This window comes from Harpegnathos saltator, unplaced genomic scaffold, assembly GCF_003227715.2.
Source record: "Harpegnathos saltator strain DR-91 unplaced genomic scaffold, Hsal_v8.6 scaffold15, whole genome shotgun sequence".
NCBI lineage: Eukaryota > Metazoa > Arthropoda > Insecta > Hymenoptera > Formicidae > Harpegnathos > Harpegnathos saltator.
In genome coordinates, this window is record NW_020229928.1 from 864,412 (window position 1) to 888,525 (window position 24,114).

The following is a 24,114-nucleotide window of genomic DNA, read 5'->3' on the forward strand; positions in this document are numbered from 1 at the left end:
GAGCCTCGCCTCAGAAGCGTTTCATCTCGCTAACAATCGCTACAATCCGCCCGCCTGACGCCTTGACGACTTGACAACGGTAATATTACAGGTGTCGAGTCGTGCGTCCGTGAGAGACCGTTTGCCAAATCCAAATCAGTTTCACCGTAATGTAAAAGGCCTATATACGTCACCGCCTGTAGTATCGCGGGTCAGTCGTAATGCGAGCGCTACGCATATGGAGAATCGACTTCGCGCATTCACCTGACGCCTGGTCCTGCCGAGTGCCGTCCCACGACGTTACGCGACGTCCCGATATTCAATGGGAGAACCCGTTTCGGAGATAAGAATGTCGCTGACCGGGGCCCCTAGGAAGCGGATTCCTCTGGGACGCTTCGCGTCTCGCGTCTAGCTATTCGCGTGCATCGCGACTGTTCCTTGCCTCGATTGTTCAACTGCGTGGTCGACTTTCGTATCGTCCTGTTCGATTCTCGATCCTCCTATCGTTAAAATATAACAGCAGACAGGCAGGGCCTGCCTGCTGTTATACATAACAACAGTTTATGCCCATTCCTACCAACTGTGTTATCAAATATGGTTAATTTAACACGCTGGTTATTTCGTCGGAATTGACTGAGCGCGTTTGTCAAATTTTCTAATCAACGCGAAAAAAAATGCGATTGGTAAATTTCGTTGGAATAACAACCGGTTAAATTAATCATGGTTGGTAAAAATCAATGGCATATCATTTTAATGAATATTGTAAACCCTCTCGCTAAAATAACGGGTCAATGTTTCTTATACTTCTTATTTGAGCGAGTTTGTCCAATGTGGATCGAGTCTCGGTTAAACTTTATGAAATCGGTAAAGTCCACTACCAAAAAAGTTCAAATTAATCCACCACTATTGACGATTTTTATCGATTTTTTTTATCAGTTCATAAAAAATTTATACATTTCTCAATGGATTTTTTGGAAGCCAATTATATTTTCTTCAACATCGCCCATTCCTAGCCTCAACTATATATCCGTGTCTTTTCAGGTTCTGAGGATGTACATTTTAGTTCAAAAGAGAACAAGCCGAGCTGGTCACTCGAAAGGGACAATCGTGTTTGTTTGTCTCGATATGCCGCTTTACGTTTGGTCGTGAAGAAGATCCATTACCATAAACCGATCGCGCTCAGTGAGAGAAATTCAGCCGATTATCAGCTGACGACGTGCTGGTGCGCCCAGCCCAGCACTCCCTCGTCGCGACGCATCATCACACGGAGTCACATCGCAATCGCGCGGCGTGTTAACCCAAGTCGCGAGTGCTCCGCCTGCCGTGCTTGTGCGCGCGCGACATTCATCATCGTCGTAGTCGGGCGCCAGACGCGGTGGTCGACACTTTTCCTGAATATCTCTGATAAGGAGTGCGTGCGCGACGTCGTCCCGTCAGTGCCATATGTGCTTCGCCGACGACTTTGGTCGATATGTGGGTGAAGCCACAAGAAGTGCTGCTCGCCAACGCTTTTTGGTAAGACGTTCAGTCTCTCAGGCTCGTTTCCGCGTTTCCGCGTTGCGTCGTGTCGACTTCTTCCCTGGTGACCGAGCGCGATCCAATCGTCGCGGTCCTGTACCTTCGAAACGGCCGATCTCACCCGTAGACGCAGCCACGAGAGAGGTTGTCGGTAAATGTTTACATTGTGTCAAAGACAGCTGACGGGAAGTCACCTCCTTCTCCAGCGTAATCCGCTACGCACACCGCGGAAATTATCGCTTTCTTTTTATCACGACACCGATTCAGCAACGTACTAATTGTTTGTTGTTTATTAACGCGCACAAATATCACGTCTGCTTTGATAAGAGGTAAATGTCGGTCACATCGTCGTAACACGATGTCGTAACACGACGAAATTCCGTTTGTAATGTCGGGAGCGTTAGATAACGGCCGCGAAAATCGGTTATATATATGTTATAAATCGCACGTAGTCCGGCCAAGTGTCTGTCGTGAGTTCGATAAGCGGCAATCACGATGTCGAAATCAACGTGACGAATTCCGCGTTGAAATAATCTCCTCTCATTGATGTATTTCTAAATATAATTTAATAATGGTTGATACGTTCCCTTTTGCAATTATTACGATACTTATGACAGATTTCTTTGTCTTAATTGTAATTCTTGAGAAAAAAAGGACATCATATTTTATATTTATTTTTGAGGATTGCATTTCAATGAAACGTGCAGTTAATAATAACTTTCATTGTCATCAGTTTATATTTTGTTTTTTGATGTAGGATTACTGAGCAAGCGACTGTATACTTTGTTTTGCAACGTCGCAAGGGACATGGGAAGACAAAGGGACTCACCTCCATATTGGTGGGCACCTTGGACAGTGTTTTTGATACTAAACCACCACCATTTAGGATCCTTCATCAAACACCATCATCGGAAGTTTATTGGGGTAATATATCACAAGCAATATTTCAGTTTGTACTTTGAAATAAAATATACAAAACATTTTTTTTTCTGTAGATAACTTATCTATGTCTCTATATAATTTCAATTGTATCTACAATAAGTATAACTGTTATTAGATATCAGCTTTTGTGCATATATCCATGTTGAAAAACCACCAAGGGAAACATATATATATGTAATTATTGCCTTAATAGCACTGATAATAGCACAGTAACTGATAGTGGCGTAAGTTGGCATAAACAAATGTCAATTGTATGTAACACATGCTGAAGGAGAGCATGGAGAATTCAATGTTTTATTCTGAACTCCTTTAGAATTTAGATATTTTGATATTTATGCAGAATAAAAATCTAGATAAATTACAATATGCTCAATTTATTTATTTATTTATTTTTAGTTGGATTAGTTTACATTCGAATATCTATATCTGCAGTTGGACTCTTTTTTAGCTCTTAGTTTCTCATTGATTGATCACTTTGAACTGTTCAAGCCTCTAACACATTTATTTTATATTGAATGTTTGTAGAAGTGGCGTGCTCCTTGACTCGCGAAGAGATTCTACAAGATTGGGAATGGCTCCACTCAAATTTAATGACAACCCTCACATCATTTGATACCGAGGAGGAGATAACAGAGTTTGTCTGCTGCAAAATTCAATCCATAATAGCAAATAGCATCCCAGACTCTCAGTTTGCAGATGGTAGAATCATTAATCGTTATTTAAATTACAGGAGTGATTGGTCAACATTGATTAAATCGAGCATTAATATTATTTACAGAAGAAGATCCTGAGTCTTTTAAAACTGTGTCTTTTAAATTCCATCAGTTGTTCAGTGTACCAAAAGAAGACAAATTGGTCAATTATTATTCGTGCAGGTCTTTAAATTTTTAATATATTTGCAGTTTATTTGAGACTATCATACCGAATGTACATGTAATAAGTCATAATTATCTCTTCCAGTTACTGGAAATCTCGATTACCTAGACAAGGATGGCTTTATTTGTCAGTCAATCATATGTGTTTTTATGCTTATATACTGGCAAGAGAGACAAAGTTGACTGTAAGATGGACCGACATTACTGAATTGAACAAAACCAGTTCTCTCATAGTTCCGGACAGTATACGTGTTGTAACACGTGACAATAAAGAAGTATGCATCGACGTTTTTTTATTCTATATTGCTTTATCGATATGTATCATGATATTCATGTGATGTTCGATTAATTTTTAATGTTGAATTCTCTTTTGCAGCATTATTTTTCTATGTTTTTACATAAATCAGAAACGTATTCCTTGATGGAACAACTGACCAATATTGCTATGAAAAGGTACTTTAATATTATATTTGAAATACGCACATAAAATTTGCAGGATAATTTATATTTTTACATTTCATATTTTATTAATATCGATTTTTATTCTTTTTAAGGCTTATTGATGAGAAAAGTGGATTTAATGAGGATAGAGACTTACTGAATAAATTAAGGTAATTAAGGCACGATTTATATCATTGGATCATCGTACGTTAGATAAATCTATACATGTATATAACCCATTAATTTTTAATTTAGCAAAAATGTGCCTAAGAAGCCATCTTTCTTGAAGAGAGATCTCGATGCGAGAGCACACTCGGAAGCGTATAGACTTCAATTCAGGTTGCCGGGAGTTGAAAAGTTAGACGGCAGTGTCGATGCAACCTTATGGACACCATATAATAAAAGATATGTTTGGGGAAAGATATATTTGTCCCAGAATTATCTCTGTTTCGAAAGTAGGGTAAGTACTTGGTTGAAACCAATAAATGTTAAATATAATATGATCATACATATATATTTATATAAACTCGGTATCGCGGCAATAAAATGATTATTATTTTTTTTCTTCTTGAGTTATATAGCTCTAGCTATAGCTAGAAGTGTATAAGAAGTTTTTTTTAGTTGGAAAAGTTGTAAACACTCCAAGGTCTAAAAATGGAATATAAATTTTTCTTCAATCGTTTTAATGACTAAACCTTTAATGATTAAAATATTAGTTGATCAATTTAATTGATATAATATGTCATTTTGAAACGTTTATATAAATTCTAAAATTATTTTATAACTGGAAATTGAAGAAATCAACGTTGACATATTGCCTTTCAAAGTACAAATAAGTACTTATTATTTCTTCTAGGTCAGAAGAGTAGTCAGTCTAGTTATACCTTTGAGGGAAGTGACGCTCGTCGAATCAGCGGAGAATCAATCCAGCACAGGAGCAGATAAGTCGATATTGGTCACAACGGCGCGTTCGTCGTTTTTGTTTGCCCAAATACACGATCGGGATTTCGTGGTGCAGAAAATCTCCGAACTTCTAGCAAAGTCTAAACTTAATTATGTGTAAGTTTGCACATTACAATGATATTTCTTCATACTTAAATAGGGACTGCACGAGGTCATTTTTGTATGTATTCTGCTATATAGATCTAAAGACAGCTTATGTTCGCCGAACTCTTCGAATAGCAACATTAGCAACTGCGAGGAAGCGAAGCCTACAGAACATTGGAAACCTCAGCCGCCTCTAATGATTCTGTTTAAAACTCCGCTCACTAGCGAAGCTGCATTGAAGCAAGAGGCTAAGGAAAAACAGTGGGAGCTTCACTTCGCAGAATATGGGAGAGGTATTACAATGTACAGAACAACTGAAACAGCGAAGCTCGTTATTCAGGGAATCCCGCAGTCTTTGAGAGGAGAAGCCTGGCTCACTTTTTCTGGTATGATGCATAAACGATTCAACACGCACGATGTGCAACATATACATACGTATTTCAGCTTTCAAACACGTTTGCTACAGGTGCCTTAAACGAAAAGGCAATGAATCCAGATTTGTACAAATCGCTGGTTGAGCAATCACTTGGCAAATCATGTCAAGCGAACGAAGAGATCGAAAGGGATCTGCACAGGTCGTTACCGGAACATCCGGCTTTCCAATCTGATACTGGAATCAATGCGCTGAGAAGGGTACTGTCCGCTTATGCGTGGCGAAATCCTCAGATTGGTAAGGTCGATGTTTTTCTTTGATTGATACTCTTAGTTTTTAAATAATTGATTCTTAATCGATTATAACAGAAAAAAATTACATTATGTAATTTTGTTAAACAAATTAAATAATTTTCGCGCATGTTTTATATTTTCCCAGGTTATTGTCAGGCGATGAACATCGTAGCTTCGGTTTTGCTGATCTACTGTTCTGAGGAATCAGCTTTCTGGCAGTTGTGTAATGTCTGCGAGTCATTATTGCCTGATTACTATGATCGCAGAGTAGTTGGTGCTCTCGTTGATCAAGGTCTCTTAGAAGAACTGGCTGCTGAGCATTTGCCAATTTTGCATGCTAAATTGCAAGAGTTGGGCTTAATTAAAGTTATCTCGCTATCTTGGTTTCTAACTATATTCCTAAGTGTCATGCCAACCAGTAGCGCTGTAAACATCATGGACTGTTTCTTCTATGATGGAGCTAAAGTGATTTTTCAGGTAAGAAATTAAACGTTAATACTTAAGTGCTAAAATGACGAAAATTATTTCTTACAGAAATAACTCTCTAGTTATAAACTTGGTTGAAATTCACATTCTGTTACTATATACTTATATAGAAGATTACTTTATTACGATATTAAGATTTATTAAGATTGCTTTATTAAGATATATTCGTTTAAACAGGAATTTTGATAAATTTGTTCTATTTGAAGTTATTAATTTAGATGTCGAGATTTCGTCGGAAGATGTCAGAATAATTTTGCTATTTTATGCTGACGATTTTACGCAGAATAAAATATGTACAGAAGACATCGGAGACATGTAAACGAGTTTTTTGCTGTATTAGATAGCATTGACAGTGCTGGAATGGAATCAAGACAAGTTACTTAATTGCCGCGATGATGGGGAGGCTATGCAATTGCTAACTGACTATCTCGGTGGCGTCTACAACGACGAAGGGCCAATATTTCCCCGACCAGTCGACAGTACATCTCCTAATAAGGTAAAAAAATGGGTCTTAATTGTAGCGAATGTATGTATAATTCTTCACTTTATATATAATATACTGTATATATATATATACTTATATATAATATACTGTAATTAGCTCATTATCGAAACATGTTTTTATTACAGAGTGTATCTGTTCAGACGTTAATTTATGAAGCGTATTCGAGATATGGCTCGTTAACTATCGGCTGGATAGAAAGATTGCGACTAAAGCACAGGCTCAGGGTAGTTCAGAGTCTAGAAGATGGAATTGAAAAGAATGTAATTAGGAGCGTTATTGTTGATAAGTACATGACGATTGAAGAATTGCAGGTAATGCAGAGTAACTTCGTATGAACTAGTTGTAGAATGTAAAAGATTTACGCTACGCGCGTGTCTACAGGAATTGTTAAGTCTAGTAAGGGAGGAACTAATGAGTCAACGAAAATCTGAGCCCGATCGTTATGATCCAACTCAACCGCCGTACGAGGCATACAAAGTGGACTTTGACTTGTTCAGAATTTTATTCGGTGGTCTGTCTCCATGGGGAAAGTGCACTCAGGCTGAGTCTCTTTCCGCGCGACTGTTCCGCGTAAATTTTATTCATCAAATTCTCTTTTTTATCAAGTTGTTTTCGATTCTGTTAATGTCAACATAAATGAAATACTATGAAATTTGGAATCGCCATTATGTCTTACAAAAATTAATTCTAAGCGGTAAGATAGTAATCATTCACTTGAAAATGTATTTCTAGCTGATGGATCGTAATCGCGACGGTTTGTTGAACTTCCGAGAATTGGTGCAGGCTATAGGAATGACAGCGACAGCCGATTTGACACAGAGATTGAAGCTTCTGTATACGTTGCACCTGCCGCCACTTCTTACACCTGCCGACTTTGAGTCGCCGACGCATTCTGGTAAATGTTCATTATTATATATACGAAAATTTTGTCGATATCTAGAAAGAAAAAGGTCCACTATTTATTCCTTCAATTGTGGATGACCAATAGACATTAACTCTTTCTCTTTCAAGGTACCGAATGTATCTTCGAATGATATCTTGTAATTGACATACATATTGTCTTGTATTTTATATATATATATATCTCTTTTACACGTATTACTTGTATATGTTAATGTATATTTATTAAATTCAGCAGATGGTGCCGAGGTAGCAGCGGAAGCTACAGACTTCTTCGACAGTATGGAGCAGAGCGTAGCTTCTTTAGAGATGCCAGTCAGTGTGGCGGAGGAACCAACAGTGGGAACTTTATCGCGATCGACGAGTCTTAACAGTCAACAAGGAGATCAGTCATGGGAGATTCAAAGTATGGGTAGCTTACGCTCGATGATTGCGTCCAAGGATAGTCCATTGGATCTTAAAACTGTGCCAAAAATGTCCCAGGGGCATTTTATAGCGTTATGGAAAACTCTTTATGACATGTTTCCTGCACAACCCGAAGAACAAGAAACGTACCATTGCATCGCTTCCATAGGTGAGATATTTATCTTTTGCGGTTGTTTGCAAAATAACTTGTGTGTAGAGATCTTTTTTGTTCAGTTTGGCCCAATCTACATGTACACAAACATTATCGTTAGACATCCTGTATAAATGAAACATTCGCAGGTACCCTTCTGCTCCAATTGGGAGATGTTGGGAAGAAATTCTATGTAGAAAGAGACGAATCCGAAGATAGTTTACTTATGGCCGCTTCTGCTGCTCAGCAAGCTTCTACCTCCGTTATTGAAAGGGTATATCACTTGTTAATTGCGCTGACAATATCTATTCACGCGTAATTGCCGCTATAAACTCGTATCTATTTGATACTTTTCAGTCACCGGATCGTAACGGAAATCCATCGAGTATAGCGTCGTCCGCAGATCCCGATTGGTCGATAACTGTCGAACAGTTTTTAGCGTCTGCCTTAACCGGACAAGCGATAGTAGATTTTTTCAGCAAACGAGCCAACTTGGTGGAATCTATGACGGCATTGAAAAACCGTAGATTTAATCGTGTACATTCATTATCAGATACGCCAACTCTGAATGGATGACATACGGTGATCAACATATAAGAGAATGCTGCATAATAACCGCTTCTTATGATTTGAAAAGCTTCAACAAATTAGCGAAAACAACATAGTAAAGACTCGAATCGAGTCGAGAAATCGGAGCTGAATATATTGGTACGAATTTGATGAATTTTAATTTGGAGGGAAACGCATTTGTGCATGAATGGTGATATGTGCAATAGAACGATAGTTGTAAGCGTTATTCGAAAATTCGTAATAAGTTGACTTATTACGATACCTAAGAGCCGTGTAATATTTGCGTAAAGAATATTTTTTGATTTTGTGTTATACCTGATGATTATGTTCTTTGCCTGCTAAGTTGGATCATTTATTTTTCAATGTGGTTTACTGTGGTCTTTTATGCGATAAACACGTTTACTTGTTTCACGATATATTATACAGCAAAGAGCATAATTGCAAATACTTTTAAGATAAGATTTATTAATCAATATATCGACAATGGTAGTTATATGTCATTAATTCACGAAGATTTTTCGATGACAGAGACATATGTTTTTAATATGTTGGCCTACCTTATTAGTCGTATGTCTGGTGAATATATCGAAACCGTTAAAACACACGAATGTGTCAATAGTGAACACTCAGGGTAAAGATTGTAAAACAGTTCCATTATATTTAGATCAACTATGTTTATTATTATATGTAAGCAATGCAAGGAAATTTCCAGATAACTAATATTGACGCGATATATATAAATTCTAAGGAAAAGGAAGACGTTTGTATTTGGAAAGAAAAAAGACCAATGTATGTCTATTTTATTAGTTTATAGAAACCTGTAATTACAATAACCTTCTATTTCCTAAACATTTCAAAATCTAAAAATTCGACTAAATCGTAAATTTTATTCTTTAATTACTAAAATGTTATACATTTGGTTGTTAAATAATAGTTAAATAATAGTCTTTAGTCATTAATATGTAATTGATATGTGACATGTGTTACTTAAAAAATTTCTACAAATTCTGCAAGATTTTTTAATTGAAACTTGAAGAAAACCGATATTGGTCTTTTTTCATTACAGGAGATACAAAAATATACATAATAGAATTTGCCAGACATGTTACAAACGGTTTACCAGAGATATGAGGAATATAACGTATGCGATAATAGATATCGAATATAGTCATTTACTTTAACGTTATGTCATTTTAATTTCGTTTTATGACGAACATATAAACAGCGAAACATAGAGGATATATACATTTAAATGTAATCTTTCTTTCAACTGTAGATGTGCTATAATCTACAGCGGAAAGAGTGCGACTCGTACGACATTCGATATATTCCTCAAGTATTACTTGCATAGCCATTACATAAGAGATAAATGATGCATCATGAGTAAGGAACTGAAGATCAAAAAACTTCACCATTATCCATCTTTCTGTATATAAACAACAGATTATTGTAAGCATTACGCGTCTTTGCTTAGACGGACTTTTCTTTCTTTTTACAATTTGTTCAATCGCAACTATGCCAGAATTTATACTAATTTTTTTAAGTATAAGTCAAAAGAAAATCGTACATCTTAAAAAATTATTTCACCTATAAAGATATATACGTATAAATGTTACACAAACTAATTCGCCTGCTCAAACGAGAGCTATCATAACGTAATTTTGATATGCAGTATTATTTGACAACTAATCGTTAACTTCCACTAATACAGATCTCTGTGATTAGCTCTATGGTCCGGTTTAAAAAAAGTTCCGAAATATTGAGATTGATCATTTTTCACACAATCGCGTCCACAATGAGAAGGGTAAGAAAGAACAATGCGTGTATATAAAGGAAAATTTATCATGTAAGGAGAAAAGGACAAATAGGAAAAAGAACAAAAAGAATCAGATAACAATTTCTCTAAATATGAAATTCTTGATACAGTCGACATTTCTTCGGTCTATTCAACTTTCAAATTATATATATACAAGATAATAATATAAATTCAGTTGGCATGAAAAGCTTTAGATGGTAACATTATAAATCGATATTGCATTGTACACAACGTTGCCTAAATATATTGAGTCACCTTGGTTTCTTAAAACGTTTTTCTGATATCCGTAATCAACAAAAGGAAAAAAAGAGTAACGTTTGTTAATTTTGTCCTGTTCTAGATAAAAATGGATTTTAATATGATATACGAATTTGATCGATTGCAATTTATTAAAGACAACCAATTTCAATTGTAAATGGCACAATCTAATTATACACATATACATACACACACTTTAGTGATAATTTTTATTTTTATATAACCAAGTACTCACGAGCATAATTTTATGAACGTGATTAACAAGCGGTACTACGATATTCGAGACATGCGAGTCTTATTATATTAATGTATTATATGTGTATATAAAGATATTTCATACCTTTGTGTGTATGTATAAAATATATAATAAATATGTCATATACATTATGAAAATCATTTGCTATTTAAAATTATTATAAGGATCTCAGAAAGAATACCGAAATATATTTTTAATTTATTGAAAATATGAACTGGTTACATATATTAAAAGTTTTTAGGTAAAATGCCATCCTTCTTCGTCAGCCGTACTAAACAATCGTCAGATTCACCCTGCAATATAAATTTAATATGATTTCTTAAAGTATAAAAGATTCAATTGATACAGAATCATTTTAAAGCAGATATTTTGTTTTGTAATATTATAATGTAAAAATATGATACTAAACAAATAATCAAGCTCTATAAAATATTCACATATATAAAAGGTAATTGAAGATATACCATGCGACGGATGGCTCCACAAATTGCATACATTTTGTGGGAGTCGGTCATGCGACCAGTTTCTGGGTCAACATCTGCTAGAGTCAACTGTATGGATGCATGATCCTTGGCATGTATAATTCTGTTGCTTGCAGAACTGTGAAAGAAATATGTTTAGATTTAAATTCATTTAAATTGTATTTTTTATATTTAATAGACGTTTTAACTGTATTTTCTATACTTTTTCTTTTGATTTTTTTCATAAAATTCAGAAATATGTATTATATCTTAAATGTAGAGAATATAAAGTATGTTTAAAACAAACAGGTTTGTTTTGTGAGTTGACTCTTAACTTTTTTGCAATTCTCAATTCGGGCAATTTCTTGCTCAATTTTTTGCAATTTCTCAATAAACATTTATTATATTTTAAATGCAGATTTTAAATTCGCACATTTTATAAGAAAAAAGTTAATTTTTTTCGGAGTCATGTGTACAAATAGCTTGATTTAATATAACCTAACAATAGTCTTCCAAGTATTTATCAACCACGCCAAAATTAATTAAAAAATGTTCTGGTAAGAACATTTGTATTAAGTTACGTCTTTAGCACAAATGGTATGTCTTATCTGAATTCGTTTTAATATTTATTATAATTACTCATAACCCACGTGTACGTCTTACCATTTACGTGGAATATACAAGTCGACTAAGGTGCCTGTGTCGTTCTCCATTCTTTTACGGCTGTGATTCTAATAAAAAAAATTGACTTGATTAATATATATTCTAGGTGAGAAAACTATAGTCTTGTTGATTATTTGGTAAATCCTTCTTATTTAACATAATCAATACGCACCTCTTGCTAGCAAACCGCTCAAAAGGGAGGTTGAAAGGTTAGATCAGGAGGAAGCTCTCATTGAATAAAGAATATAGGTCTGTTCTTTTTAGCTACACTGTGCTGAACTGTGCAATAAGTTAGAATGAGAAAAAATATAGTTGTCTCACTCTAACTTATTGCGGTTATTCAGCAGTGCAGCTAAAAAGAACAGACCATTTATCGATTACTCCAAAAACTACAAAAAGCCATTAGTTATAAAATGTAAGTAAACTGATCAATCACGATCAATTAACTTACATTTTATAACTATTGGCTTTTTGTAGAAAGCCACTAAAGCAAAATCTACAAGAGAAGTCATAAAATCTTAAGTCATAAGAAAATTGCCCAATCGCAGTCGATTATTTTTCTTGTCCAAAAGTATGTCCAAAGCGATCATCGATACCTATCGAACCAAGTTTTATAAGTTTGATTCAATTTTTGAAAGATCGATCGTTCGTTCAACGTTTGAGATTCGATAATTTTATTTATTAGAAGAATCTTTATATCTAAAGCCAACGGCACACGGTGCTTGTTTTCGTGCTGGATTGCTTGCTGGATGAAAATACTGCGTTCTGATTGGTATATTTTCGAAGATGGATGGAAATGCACCAATCAGAATGCAATATTTTCATCCAGCAAGCAATCTAGCACGAAAACAATTACTTATTAAGAGGCTTTATTAAGAGCATAGATAAAAGTATATATTTAACTTGTTGTTACTGAAAAATAAAAATAATTTATGCGAAATCTTTCTGATGAATTTACTTTCTGATTTATTAAAAGAGAAAGAAGAAAATTATAAGTAAGTACAGAAGGTGCAATTAAAAAGGACATATCTCTGAAGTTTCAACAAAATGGCTGCGTTCAGCAGAAAAAGCAGCGAAATATAAAGTATGCGAAAAGTTATGTTTCTGTAAAAATAGTATTAATAATACATGCAAAATGCTTACTGGTGGGAGAATTATACTTGGTTATACAAATCTTGTAACAAAATGTAAAGTAAACGTAAGTTCAATTATCTTATAGAATAATTCTTATGCCAGTATTTTTCTTACTATTTGATATATTTACATTATTTTATTTTAACATGAAATATAAAATATCATTTATATAATTTTGCTTTTTTTAAAGAATTTTATAAAAAACCAAGTTCGAGTATTGGCAGTCTCTATACATAATTTAGTTGCAAGCAAACCACCACTTTCTTTAAAAGAAAATGTTTCACCAGTGAATAGGTATGTTGCTAGAACGCATACATGTGGTGAATTAACACTTACAAATATCGGAGAACAGGTGAAATTAAGTGGCTGGATGGAGTTTAAGAGAATGGGCAAATTTATAATATTACGAGATTCTTATGGTTCAACACAGTTACTTATACCAGAAGATGTATGTGTGAATATTTGTTACATGTTGATCTTTTGTAGATCATGTATGCACCACAGAAAACAAATTGCATTAAAAATGCTTAATAATTGCAGAGAAAGGATTTAATGGAGACTATGCGAGATATTCCTTATGAAAGTGTTTTAAGCATAACAGGCAAGGTTGCATCAAGACCTGAAGGTCTAGAGAACAAGAAAATGAAAACTGGTGATATAGAAGTACATATAGAATCTTTGGTAATTTTAAATGTAGCTTCTCGTAATCTGCCAATATTCATCAGAGATTATAATAAAGCAACAGAAGTGCAGCAAATGAAATACAGATATCTTTCATTGAGATATTCAGAATTACAAAGAAATTTGAGGATGCGTTCTCAATTTATAATGAAGATGAGAGAGTTTTTGATCAATGAATGCAATTTTGTGGATATTGAGACACCAACACTTTTCAAATATACCCCAGGGGTATGTCTTGATAGAAAAAACATTAATTTGTTAAAGATATGTAAAATTAATTTTGTTATATTTAGGGTGCTCAAGAATTTATAGTACCAACAAGACAACCAGGTAAATTCTATTCATTAGTACAGAGTCCTCAACAATTTAAACAGCTCCTTATGGTAGGTAGTTTTGATAGATACTTCCAAGTTGCTCGATGTTATAGAGATGAAACTGCTAGACACGACAGACAGCCAGAATTCACACAGGTAATTGTGTTCATATATATATATAAACAGTGTTTCATATTTTATTATCAGTTATATTGTAGCTAGATATCGAGATGTCATTTGTCGATCAAAATGGAGTGATAAATTTAGTTGAAAATTTGCTGGTATATTCGTGGCCGGAGGAATTAGGTTCTATAGAAATTCCTTTCAAGCATATAACATACAAAGATGCAATGGAATTGTATGGTACTGAACAACCAGATTTGAGAATACCATATCAGGTATAAGATATATACATATATACATGATTTTTTATCTTTTCCGACAGGATCATAATGTAATACTTGAACTTTTTTAGATACGAAATCTCACACATTTGGTTGATTCAACAATATTGCAGGAGACCATGAGACTACAGGATGTTGAACAAAAAGTGTTTGCATTAGTTTTCTCAAATAAATCGGTAAACAATTACGAAAACTCTAATAGAATCTATATACTTATGATACATTATTAATACGCTTTCTTATGTCCTAGAAATGGTTGACAAAATCCGTCAGAGACAAACTCTCGAAAATTCGTGATGACTATTTTACTACTACAAAATTAGTTGCATTAAAAATTGAAAACAATTCAGGGAGAGCTCAATTAGAAAAAATATTTTCCAAAAATATAACGGAAAATATAGTACAGTTTTGCAAATTGCAAGAAGAAGATGTAATATTATTAGCAGTTGGTCATTATGATGATGCAGTGAGTATATAAGTTTTCCTGATAATAATACATTTTATTCTCTTCATTTTATCGAGGCAATTGTTATACATTTTAGTTAAAGCTGTTAGGAAAGTTACGTGTTGAATTTACAAATTTATTAGAAGCACAGGGCGAACAAATACGTTCGTCCAAAACTAAGTTTCTGTGGGTCACGGATTTTCCGTTATTCACATTTAAGGAAAAATTAGAATCAACGCATCATCCGTTTACGCAACCTCATCTAGATGACATCGGATATCTGGCAAACGATCCTCTAAAAGTAAGGTCAAAAGTTCGAGTTTAAAATGAGTCGTTTGCACATCTCTGTATTGTAGGTTCGAGGTTTGCACTATGATTTAGTTATGAACGGATCGGAAATCGCGGGTGGTTCCATACGTATCCACGATGCAAATCTTCAACGTCAGATATTGAACTTATTGAATATCGATGAAACGAACTTGTCGCACATGCTAGAGGCTCTAACATATGGAGCTCCACCTCACGGTGGAATAGCTTTAGGTATTTATTTTCTTCGATAAACATTTACGTCCGCGAATCTCGAAATAGTATTTTCATGATTATTATGTGTATTTTTTAAGGACTGGATCGTCTAGTTTGCATGCTTTGCAATGCGAAAAATATAAAGAGCGTCATAGCTTTCCCAAAATCAATAGAAGGACAAGATCTCATGGCCGGAGCACCGGATGTTATATCGGACGATTTGAAAACATTGTATCACATACAAACTGTAGAAAAATGTGATGTTGCAAAATAACATGATTTTTATGTCATTATCAGACACAGAGCAAGTAGCATGGAGCCGAGAATGACTGTATTTCGTATTTCTGTGTATCATAAAGGTAATTCGATTTTTTTTTAATGAAATTTAACTTACGCATCACACAGTGGACGTTGGGAGGATATGATAATAAACAAAGTAAATGGAAAGACGAGGATTCGATGTACAAAAAAAGTGTTTTATTGTTTCGAGTAAACTCGTGCGTTCAATCGAAATAGTTCTACAGAAAAATAAAAATACAATTTTGCTTGCGCGTTAAGCTATCGAGATGACATCCACTTTTCAAGAAGAATCTCAAAAAAGTGTCCACCTTTTTTGTACACTCCTTGAGGATCTTTGTTAAGTGAAACCGTCAACCTAACAAATTTCTTAACAAATACGCTGATATGTTGTGACTATCAACTGTCGGCGGACGAAAATTCATTACATCGCTCTCTTTATTTATTCATACACACACACACACACACACACACGCGCACACATGCACACGTACATATATTTATCCAATTTAAAAGTCCATTGAATCAGAATGTTGTTCACATTTATCCGTCAACAAAATATGATTAATGCGTTCAAATTTGCTAGTCAAAGTAATTAAAACTCGCCAGTTATCGACAGAATAATGTAATTACAACAAGAAAAGTCTGTTCAATCGCTCTTGCGATTCTTATCACAAAAACAAATCGTGGATCGACGGTTCGCGCCAGTCTTTCGAAACGATAACAAAAGTATTCGGACAGAAGCGTCATTTTCTTCGTGCAGTCATCGTCGAATGTATAGAAATCGCGTTTTCCTTTTTCTCAAAACCGAAACAGCGCGTCCGATTGTGTTGCCAGATAATTCTGATTATTCCTGTTACCTTACAAATTAGGTATGATTCGTAGTAGATCACAAAACCCTTTAGTGACAAAACAAAAGTCACTCGATGTCCCTTTTAACTTCGCGTACACTTTCAACAGACAGAGATACACATATATTATTTCCATTATGTTATGCAGCGTGCGGATTATTCGCATTGCTCCGATTACAGCGCGATGTTTCTACACCATCGTGTGTTCCTAACAGAAATTGCGATCGATTTGATTTCAGTGAGTTCGGTGTTTTCGACGTTGCACACTTTACACGATTACGACGAGAGAAAAGACTGCAGTCACGTTCTTACGTTTTAGTTATTAACGCATATAATTTGATTATTATCGCATTTATATGCTTATACTCCAACGCAGAACTCAATGAAATCAATAACGGTGTCAATTTCTGATTTCTAGTACCCTATAGAGCGCATGCAGTTTACAGCGATCGGGATGCGAGGCCCCGACGATTCGTTACCGATCGCGTGACGAATCTTCTCAGGAATCAGAATCAACAACAACGAGCGTTCGCGTGTTTCTGTCTCTATTTGGCTATCAAAAAACGATTTGTACGAAGACTTGATGCAGGAACTTAGAAGAAAAATCACAAGAATCTGCCGTCAAAATTCGGATGTTTCTTTTCCTTTTCTTTTTTGTTTGTAGAAGGTACAACGTATTCTTCGAAAGCAAGCGATTATTAACAGCAAGACGAGTGTAGTGTTCATGAACCATCATCACATTCAAGATCTTTTCGAAATCGCATTTTACTCTCTATACGCTCTTTCTCTCTCTCTCTTTCTCTTTCAAGTTTAAGTCTCTCGTATATTCTTTTGTACCGTGTGTATATATATATATATATAGATGTATATATATATATATATATATATGTATACACACACATCTATTTTAAATTAAATTCGAATTCTAAAATCTCTAATACATTAGATGGCTTGATGAACCAACGATCTTGCGTTCAGAGGGACGTAATCGCGCCGCCACGTGATGATAATTTGAAAGATACGCTGAGATATTCTCACTTTGTTCCGAATCTCTGAAAACATTGCGATTTTTGTTTGGGAGCGATGCGTGTATTGCACGAACGTGCGCGTTTCCACGTGGTACGATTCTCGCCACGAGTCACGAATCGTCGAATATCTCTGAGATCGGTCGCGAATTTATATACGATAGAAAAGAACGACCTATCATCAGAGCACATAATGCGTGACATGCGAGAACAAGGTTGACTTCGACGTATGTACAAATCTGTCACGGATTCTTCGTGTACAAAAAGGTTTTCGTCATGACTCGTAACGCGAGATCCAAGGCGCCTTTACGTCTCTGGCCGACCCCACCGGTGTTTCCTACTTTTTTATTTCCCTTTGATACGATGAAAGAACGTTCGGGCGATCGTTCGATAAGTATAGTAATAATAATAATAATAATTATAATCGCCTATTTTCATATTTCTGTTCGCGGAAGTCCTAGTCCCGTTGGGTAGTTTTAAAACATGTACCGTCGACCGCGACTCGTCGGGATATATACAATTTTAATCATTATACGCATGTCTCTATTAACTTATCCTGGGATAAGGGAACACAGTGTTTCGTATTTTTTTCTTTTTTTTTTGTTTTCCTCGCTCGCTTTTTCGTTTGGCTGGCAGTATAACACGTGTCACAGATGTTTTAATCTAAATATCAGATCGCTCGTAGTCGCTCGAGATGGTTCGACCTCGCCCTTCGACCCTTTCGCGGCGCAACGACCACGTGAAAGAGTGTGCGAGGTGAGAAAAATAACAACGACGGCGAATGACAATAACAACGCGTCGTCGAACGACGGAACTCGTCCGGTGTAATGTTTAATGTGAGCTAAATCGATCGCCGCTCGTCGAAGCGGTCGTGCCGCAGCGAATAACAATGAGAGCCGCACAATTATACGCGCGGCGGTGAATTCTTAACTTCGACGCTCAAGGCCTCGCGCGACGAGACTCAAATCGCGTGGTTACGAAACGCACGCGCACTTCACCTTGTAAATTAAAACAGCGATTACATAATAAGCATTTGGTCACTCCGAGCTCACGCGCTCGTGCGCGCTTTCCGGAAATGAAGACGGACGAAGGTGGTCGTTCGTTACAAGGAGACATAATTTCTCGGCGCAATCACGCCACGTGAAAGAGAGAGAGATTGAAGATATTGAATTCGAGAGGCAGCACTCGTAGCCTGAACACAGTGGGGCTTGAAAGTTCCATTGGTCGGGAAGCTACACGAGCAGCCGAAAGGGTCGAGGTCCTCGGCGTGATATTCCTCTCGTATGACCGACCGATTATCCGTCGGCGTTGTCTCCTCCTGGAGCGCGCAAACACGCACTGCGAAATTCATCCCGAGCGCTCGAGTTCGAATACACATATATGTCGATTTTTCCCCCGTTTCTACGTACACTGTGTCGCCGTTATAAAAAATACTATTTTACAGCGCAGGTGAGACAAGCTCGTACAGTTCACGCTTTCACTCATTCTCTCTCTCTCTCACACATACATACACACACACACACACACGTGCGCACGTACGTGGAATAGACACATGAGATACGTGCATACAAACATACATGTTTTAACAGTCATTCGTGGAATCACACTGTCATCGCCGTTGCGCGGTGAGTCGCATATTCATTCACGCACGCACGCACGCATACCGTTCGAATAAAATATCATTGACCACGCGCGCGCTCTTACGAAATATGTTTACGGGGAGAAGTCTAGAAACTCTACAGGAAATAATAGATACTATCGTATATGTACATGCACGAAAGGATGGAGGGACAGGGAGCGAGCGTTCGAATAGACAGAGCGATGGTCGCTGTGTTAACATCACGACCGGCGGATTCGCGAGCTCCAGACCGACAGATGATGATGCCTAGTGCTTGGTGAATTGCTCTTTTTTTACGCATTTTTTTTTTCAAGTAAAACAAAATTCGAGTGACGGTGACGCTGATGACGCTCGTCTATTCGCCCGCGCCGTGGTATACTCGGCGTTTAGCGGAGAGACGGAATACTACGTCGCCGAACTAGACATAAACGTCGTCGATTAACATTACTGTACTATCGTGAGAGATACAATTATATAACACCTCTATAGAGACCGTTCTTCCTACGAACATCGAATCGTGTCTTCTCGGCCGGCCTGCCGGTTTGGTTCTACGCGTATATACTCGATAAAAACGATATCGTGTGTCTCTTTGTATCGTAGTAAAGTCATGGGAGAGTCCGTCGCCAACGATCGCAATGTGCATCGCACAATGCGAGTCGCAGCCTTGATACTCTCGACGCGGTGCGATGGAAACTAGCGCTGTCAATTTCCAGAGTACCCGAATCTTTCGGATATCGCTCGAATACACGGGTAAATGTTTTACCTCAAACGTTACAAATTATGAATTATTTTAACGGTAACAAATAACAAACGAATGCGTCAACTATTTGCTAATTTCTGGTTATGCAGGTAACCGAGTGGTATCTATGAATGTACACCTGGGTAACCGGGTACAGGAATACAGGTATGATATTGACAGCACTAGCAGAAATACGCGATATTTTCCTTACGTCGAGGGGATACGTATCTGATGAATCTTCGATGATAGCGACGGTATAGCACGATTGTCACAGTCATCTGAGTCGAGGATGTCGCGGAGAAGCACCTCTGATCTTCCTCGAGATGATCGTCGCAAGTTCTGCTGCCAGTGAAAATATCCATGCATAATCACGGCTGCTTCCTTCGAGCTTCGACCTCTTCGAGATTATATCGATGTTGGAAATTCGTTATCGGTTTACAAAACGCTTTTGGCCGGTATCTGCTATGTACACGTCGCTTTATATGTCGCGTGTATTTATGTGTATACGGGGCGTATTTAGACTGCTGACAGTCAATATGCACGACGTTGCATGACCGCATGCAGGAGCAAGGAGGGTGATCCTCGGAGGCGTTACCGAGTGCTCTTCTCCAATCTTTTACACGCGAACTGCAAAAGATTATATTTTATAATCTACATATTTGAGACTGATGGATCCTTCGTTTCGTTTTTATTTACAATGAACGTGTATCGTCTTGCGTATCACATTTGGTATCACGAGCGTAGAACGCACGGTGAGAGTAAATATCAAAGACCGGTGACTAAAGAGTTTACGATCAAATTTCTGCGTTACTTACGTCATAACGAACAAAATCACCGACGTCATAGTCAAAGGGTAATTACCGACGAATTTCAATTTCATCCTGATCCGCTTGATTCTGATTTCTTCGCGGTTCTGATCAGCTTAGGATTCTTTCCTGCATGCGGCCATGCGATACATCGGGTTAATCATAATGGTACTGTGGTCAAGTACTTAACGCTACATATTTCCAAAGGTGTTAACGAGACTCGAATCCCATAGACTATCCGAGACTCATTCGTACACGTGTGGCTTTATGTTTCGCATTTAACATCTTAATGACTTGCCCTAGACGCGCGAGACCAGCTGTAAAAAAGTATAAAGCGTTAGACGCTCCGGTCAGAACGACAACAGGTGTTCTCGCAGTCATCTCGAACTGCGGAATAGAAAAGTTACCGCGATCACATCGAGATCTGTGTATATCGATTCGTCGCGAGGACGAATCGTCGAAACGGTCAACAATCTGATTTCATCAATGCAAAAATTCGTCTTCTTACGATACAGCGCTTGACGCACGAGAGGATAAAGTAATTAGTACATGTATGCAAAGACATCGTTGCGCTATACGCTAGATCATGTCCCTTCAACCGTTTGAAAAATTGTTTTACGCTAATCTCGCGATACGTACAATTTTCTCGTATAAATACGGAGATCTCCCGGAAGGCGGCGTTATCCCCGGTATAACGTTTACCGCCGCAGTCGTAGTTTTCGGGCAACAAATCTAATACGAGAGATTCACTCTACGCGGTGAGCTTCTCGTATCCAATCGGGCGAGGTGATCTCGATTGCCCAGAACGCATGGACGATACGCGTGAAAATCTAATGGAAAGAACTGTCTGCTAGGACAGATGTGTGCTCATCCGATGTATTAGTAGTAGCAGTAGTAGTAGTAGTAATAGTAGTAGTAATAGTAATAATAGTAATAGTAGTAGTAGTGGTGGTGGTGGTGATGATAGTAATAGTAGTGTAATAATGGTAATAGTAGTAGACTTCACATTCTTCGTATCGTTAAACGCTACACACACACACACACAGGTACACAGGAATAGAACTATGTACACGAGACACACTCGAAACGACGTTTACCGATGTTTAGTATGAGACGTGGATATTTCTTTTCATTTTCTTTCAGCGAACGTTGCCCTACGTCGCTATCCTCGCGAGGTATGACAAGGTGTATCGTTAGGTACGAAGACGATGATGATACAGATGAAAAGGATATATGACATCTTCCCTACGGATCCTTCTGAAGCGTGAACGAGCGAGGAGGATCAAGTTGTTGAATTGGCCTACTCAATTTGTCCACCACCCCAAACTGATCCGTCCCGGAACCGGCGTGTCATACGACGGCTTTCATTTTTGTACATAAATGTAAATGCAATATTCGCTTGACCGAAGTAACATCATTACTTCTTCTCTCTTTCTCTTCCTGCCTCCCTCCCTCTCTTTCTCTATTTTCATCAATCAGCTGTTATTCTGCGTTTTGTCATTCCTCTTACAAGTCCCCTCCTCTCTCTATACATATATATACATATATGTATATATATATAGATATATATCTCCTGTGTGAATTATAATCCAGCAGACAATTGTTGTTTTTTAAGTTTGTTTATAAATTAGTCTTATGCACTTTCCTCAATGGTAGGCAGCCAAAAAGCCATATTGGTACATGCTGATGCCAGCATCATATATTTAGGGTTGAACTGGATACACTGCACCGGTGCTGGATGATCACCATTCAGTACGCAAACTTTGTAACCGCTTTCCGCGTTCCACACGTGTACCCTACCATCTGTAGATCCACTGAACACGAATTGCGAATCTGGACTGAAACTAGCCTCGATGGCAATGCCCTTGTTGTTCAAGTATCCCGCAAAAGTCTGTAAAGGTGTACCGTGAAAAGCGTCAATCAAACGAATTGTACTACCATTAGTAGAAATCAAGATGGTTTTGCCATCCCTGCTAAACTTGAGTCCTGTCCAATCGCATTCCTTCTCTTGCGAGACCTTGAAGGTAACAAAGGGCCCTTTGTCAAAGCTGCGCAGGTCGTAGAGTTTGATGCTCTCTGAATTGACGCCTGCTGCAAAAATCAAACCTTCGGGATCGTATGCTGCGACTGGTCGCCCTGAGACGTTCATGACCCCGTGACAATTCGGCGAACGCAAATCCCATAGTCTGAGAGACTTGTCTAAAGAACCCGAGAGAAAAGTATCTTCGATTGGGCTAATGCATAACGATACTACCTTCTTAGTGTGACCAGGAAAATATCGTATGTACTTGTTGTCATGTAGACTGAGGTATCGAATAGTGTCATCGATCTTGGTGCTGCTGTGTATCGCGGTGTTCTTCGCGTGAGTAAAGTGTATGAGGTCGACCCCGTACTTCTTCGAGTTCACCGTCCGCACCTGCGTGCCTTTCTCGCAGTCATAGATCACGATCTGATCATCCTCCGAGCACGAGATCAGAGTGTCGCCGTTCGGCGAGAAGTCGATGCTGTTTATCCGATCCGAGTTCTCGCGGAATATTTTGGCCACCTTGAAGCTCCGCACCACGTGGTCGACCAGCTTCATGGTGATGGACGGCGCGTCCTCCCGTTCGTGCCGTCCCCTTAACCTCTTCGCCTCCGCAATGTCTGCGTTAGCGTTGTGGCCGGGAGCGTACGCGGGCGCCGTGTCGCGCCTCGCAGCAGCTAGGGAAGGGCTCGCGCAGCTGAGCTGCGAGAGGCGGTCCGAGCGGTATTCGCGCGAAACGAAATCCGTCGAGGTCCTCTGGGACGCGACGTCGAGAACGTAAACGTGGACTCCTTCTCCTCCTCCTCCTCCGCAGGGAGGCTTTCTTACGTTGTTTCTTACTAAGCTGCTCGCTAAATACGACAAGGCTGTAGCCCGCTCTCGTTGACTCCACTTCTTCTCCGTCCACTATTCCAGTCTCGTCGCCAGAACGGACGCCGTCGGCGAACTTACCACACACCGCACGTACAAATTCTACCAACTGGAAATCACTCATACTCGTGAGTTGAACGTTTGCGAAACTCTTCTCGCGATAAGTTTCGGAACGGATGAGTTCGCGCGATCTTTGGATATTAAAGCCAGCGGTACACAGTGCTTGTTTTTGTGCTGGATTGCTTGCTGGATGAAAATATTGCATTCTGATTGGTGCATTTCCATCCATCTTCGGAAATGTACCAATCCGAAATGTACATTTTCGAAGATGGATAGAAATGCACCAATCAGAACGCAGTATTTTCATCCAGCAAGCAATCCAGCACGAAAACAAGCACCGTATGCCGCTCCGGCTTTAATGAATCTAGTGGATAAATACTAAACGT

The 24,114-nt window shown here is 37.8% G+C and overlaps 4 protein-coding genes across 11 annotated transcripts; 2 read left to right on the forward strand and 2 right to left on the reverse strand.

Annotated features, from left to right (window-relative positions):
* Positions 1-814: 814 nt before the first annotated feature.
* Positions 815-10,819, forward strand: Tbc1d8-9 (TBC1 domain family member 8/9). Of its 6 annotated transcripts, XM_025296602.1 has the most exons (20): positions 815-843; positions 1,021-1,494; positions 2,255-2,421; positions 2,965-3,138; positions 3,218-3,314; positions 3,400-3,589; positions 3,691-3,767; positions 3,869-3,925; positions 4,011-4,215; positions 4,612-4,814; positions 4,899-5,188; positions 5,269-5,472; positions 5,614-5,945; positions 6,295-6,450; positions 6,585-6,770; positions 6,841-7,029; positions 7,192-7,354; positions 7,595-7,933; positions 8,065-8,189; positions 8,273-8,491. In XM_025296602.1, the coding sequence occupies exons 2-20, from the start codon at positions 1,451-1,453 to the stop codon at positions 8,489-8,491; spliced, it is 3,417 nt and encodes a 1,138-aa protein (XP_025152387.1). In that variant the 5' UTR covers positions 815-843; positions 1,021-1,450. The 6 variants fall into 6 exon arrangements, with proteins under 6 accessions (XP_025152387.1, XP_011149834.1, XP_011149833.1 ...); XM_011151532.3 differs by lacking the exon at positions 815-843 and having other exon boundaries at positions 943-1,494; positions 7,598-7,933; positions 8,273-10,819; XM_011151531.3 differs by lacking the exon at positions 815-843 and having other exon boundaries at positions 944-1,494; positions 8,273-10,819.
* Positions 10,820-11,001: 182 nt separating this feature from the next.
* On the reverse strand, positions 11,002-12,319 carry RpS21 (ribosomal protein S21). The gene is made up of 4 exons (XM_011151535.3): positions 12,112-12,319; positions 11,940-12,007; positions 11,280-11,415; positions 11,002-11,108 (listed from the first exon to the last, which is right to left on the reverse strand). The coding sequence occupies exons 2-4, from the start codon at positions 11,987-11,989 to the stop codon at positions 11,043-11,045; spliced, it is 252 nt and encodes an 83-aa protein (XP_011149837.1). The 5' UTR covers positions 11,990-12,007; positions 12,112-12,319; the 3' UTR covers positions 11,002-11,042.
* A 638-nt stretch (positions 12,320-12,957) lies between these two features.
* AspRS-m (aspartyl-tRNA synthetase, mitochondrial) lies at positions 12,958-16,191 on the forward strand. Of its 3 annotated transcripts, none has more exons than XM_025296581.1 (10): positions 12,958-13,137; positions 13,264-13,521; positions 13,614-13,982; positions 14,048-14,224; positions 14,287-14,466; positions 14,544-14,648; positions 14,723-14,938; positions 15,015-15,218; positions 15,274-15,457; positions 15,538-16,191. In XM_025296581.1, the coding sequence occupies exons 1-10, from the start codon at positions 13,075-13,077 to the stop codon at positions 15,711-15,713; spliced, it is 1,932 nt and encodes a 643-aa protein (XP_025152366.1). In that variant the 5' UTR covers positions 12,958-13,074; the 3' UTR covers positions 15,714-16,191. The 3 variants fall into 3 exon arrangements, with proteins under 3 accessions (XP_025152366.1, XP_025152367.1, XP_011149840.1); XM_025296582.1 differs by having other exon boundaries at positions 15,138-15,218; XM_011151538.3 differs by having other exon boundaries at positions 12,988-13,137; positions 13,361-13,521; positions 15,538-15,813.
* Positions 16,192-17,679: 1,488 nt separating this feature from the next.
* Positions 17,680-23,802, reverse strand: Wdr82 (WD repeat domain 82). The gene has a single exon (XM_011151536.3). The coding sequence runs from the start codon at positions 23,354-23,356 to the stop codon at positions 22,409-22,411; it is 948 nt and encodes a 315-aa protein (XP_011149838.1). The 5' UTR covers positions 23,357-23,802; the 3' UTR covers positions 17,680-22,408.
* Positions 23,803-24,114: the final 312 nt, after the last annotated feature.

Excerpts from the sequence above, each read along its gene's own strand:
- AspRS-m (XM_025296581.1), top strand. The coding sequence starts at position 13,075 with ATGCTTACTGGTGGGAGAATTATACTTGGTTATACAAATCTTGTAACA. Across the intron at positions 13,522-13,613 it reads AGTTACTTATACCAGAAGAT|AGAAAGGATTTAATGGAGAC; the intron begins GTATGTGTGAAT and ends TAATAATTGCAG. Across the intron at positions 14,467-14,543 it reads ATTTGAGAATACCATATCAG|ATACGAAATCTCACACATTT; the intron begins GTATAAGATATA and ends GAACTTTTTTAG.
- Tbc1d8-9 (XM_025296602.1), top strand. The coding sequence starts at position 1,451 with ATGTGGGTGAAGCCACAAGAAGTGCTGCTCGCCAACGCTTTTTG. Across the intron at positions 1,495-2,254 it reads CTGCTCGCCAACGCTTTTTG|GATTACTGAGCAAGCGACTG; the intron begins GTAAGACGTTCA and ends TTTTTGATGTAG. Across the intron at positions 5,189-5,268 it reads AGCCTGGCTCACTTTTTCTG|GTGCCTTAAACGAAAAGGCA; the intron begins GTATGATGCATA and ends CGTTTGCTACAG.
- Wdr82 (XM_011151536.3), bottom strand. The coding sequence starts at position 23,356 with ATGAAGCTGGTCGACCACGTGGTGCGGAGCTTCAAGGTGGCCAAAATA.
- RpS21 (XM_011151535.3), bottom strand. The coding sequence starts at position 11,989 with ATGGAGAACGACACAGGCACCTTAGTCGACTTGTATATTCCACGTAAA. Across the intron at positions 11,416-11,939 it reads TTGTATATTCCACGTAAATG|TTCTGCAAGCAACAGAATTA; the intron begins GTAAGACGTACA and ends TTTCTTTCACAG. Across the intron at positions 11,109-11,279 it reads GTGGAGCCATCCGTCGCATG|GGTGAATCTGACGATTGTTT; the intron begins GTATATCTTCAA and ends TTTATATTGCAG.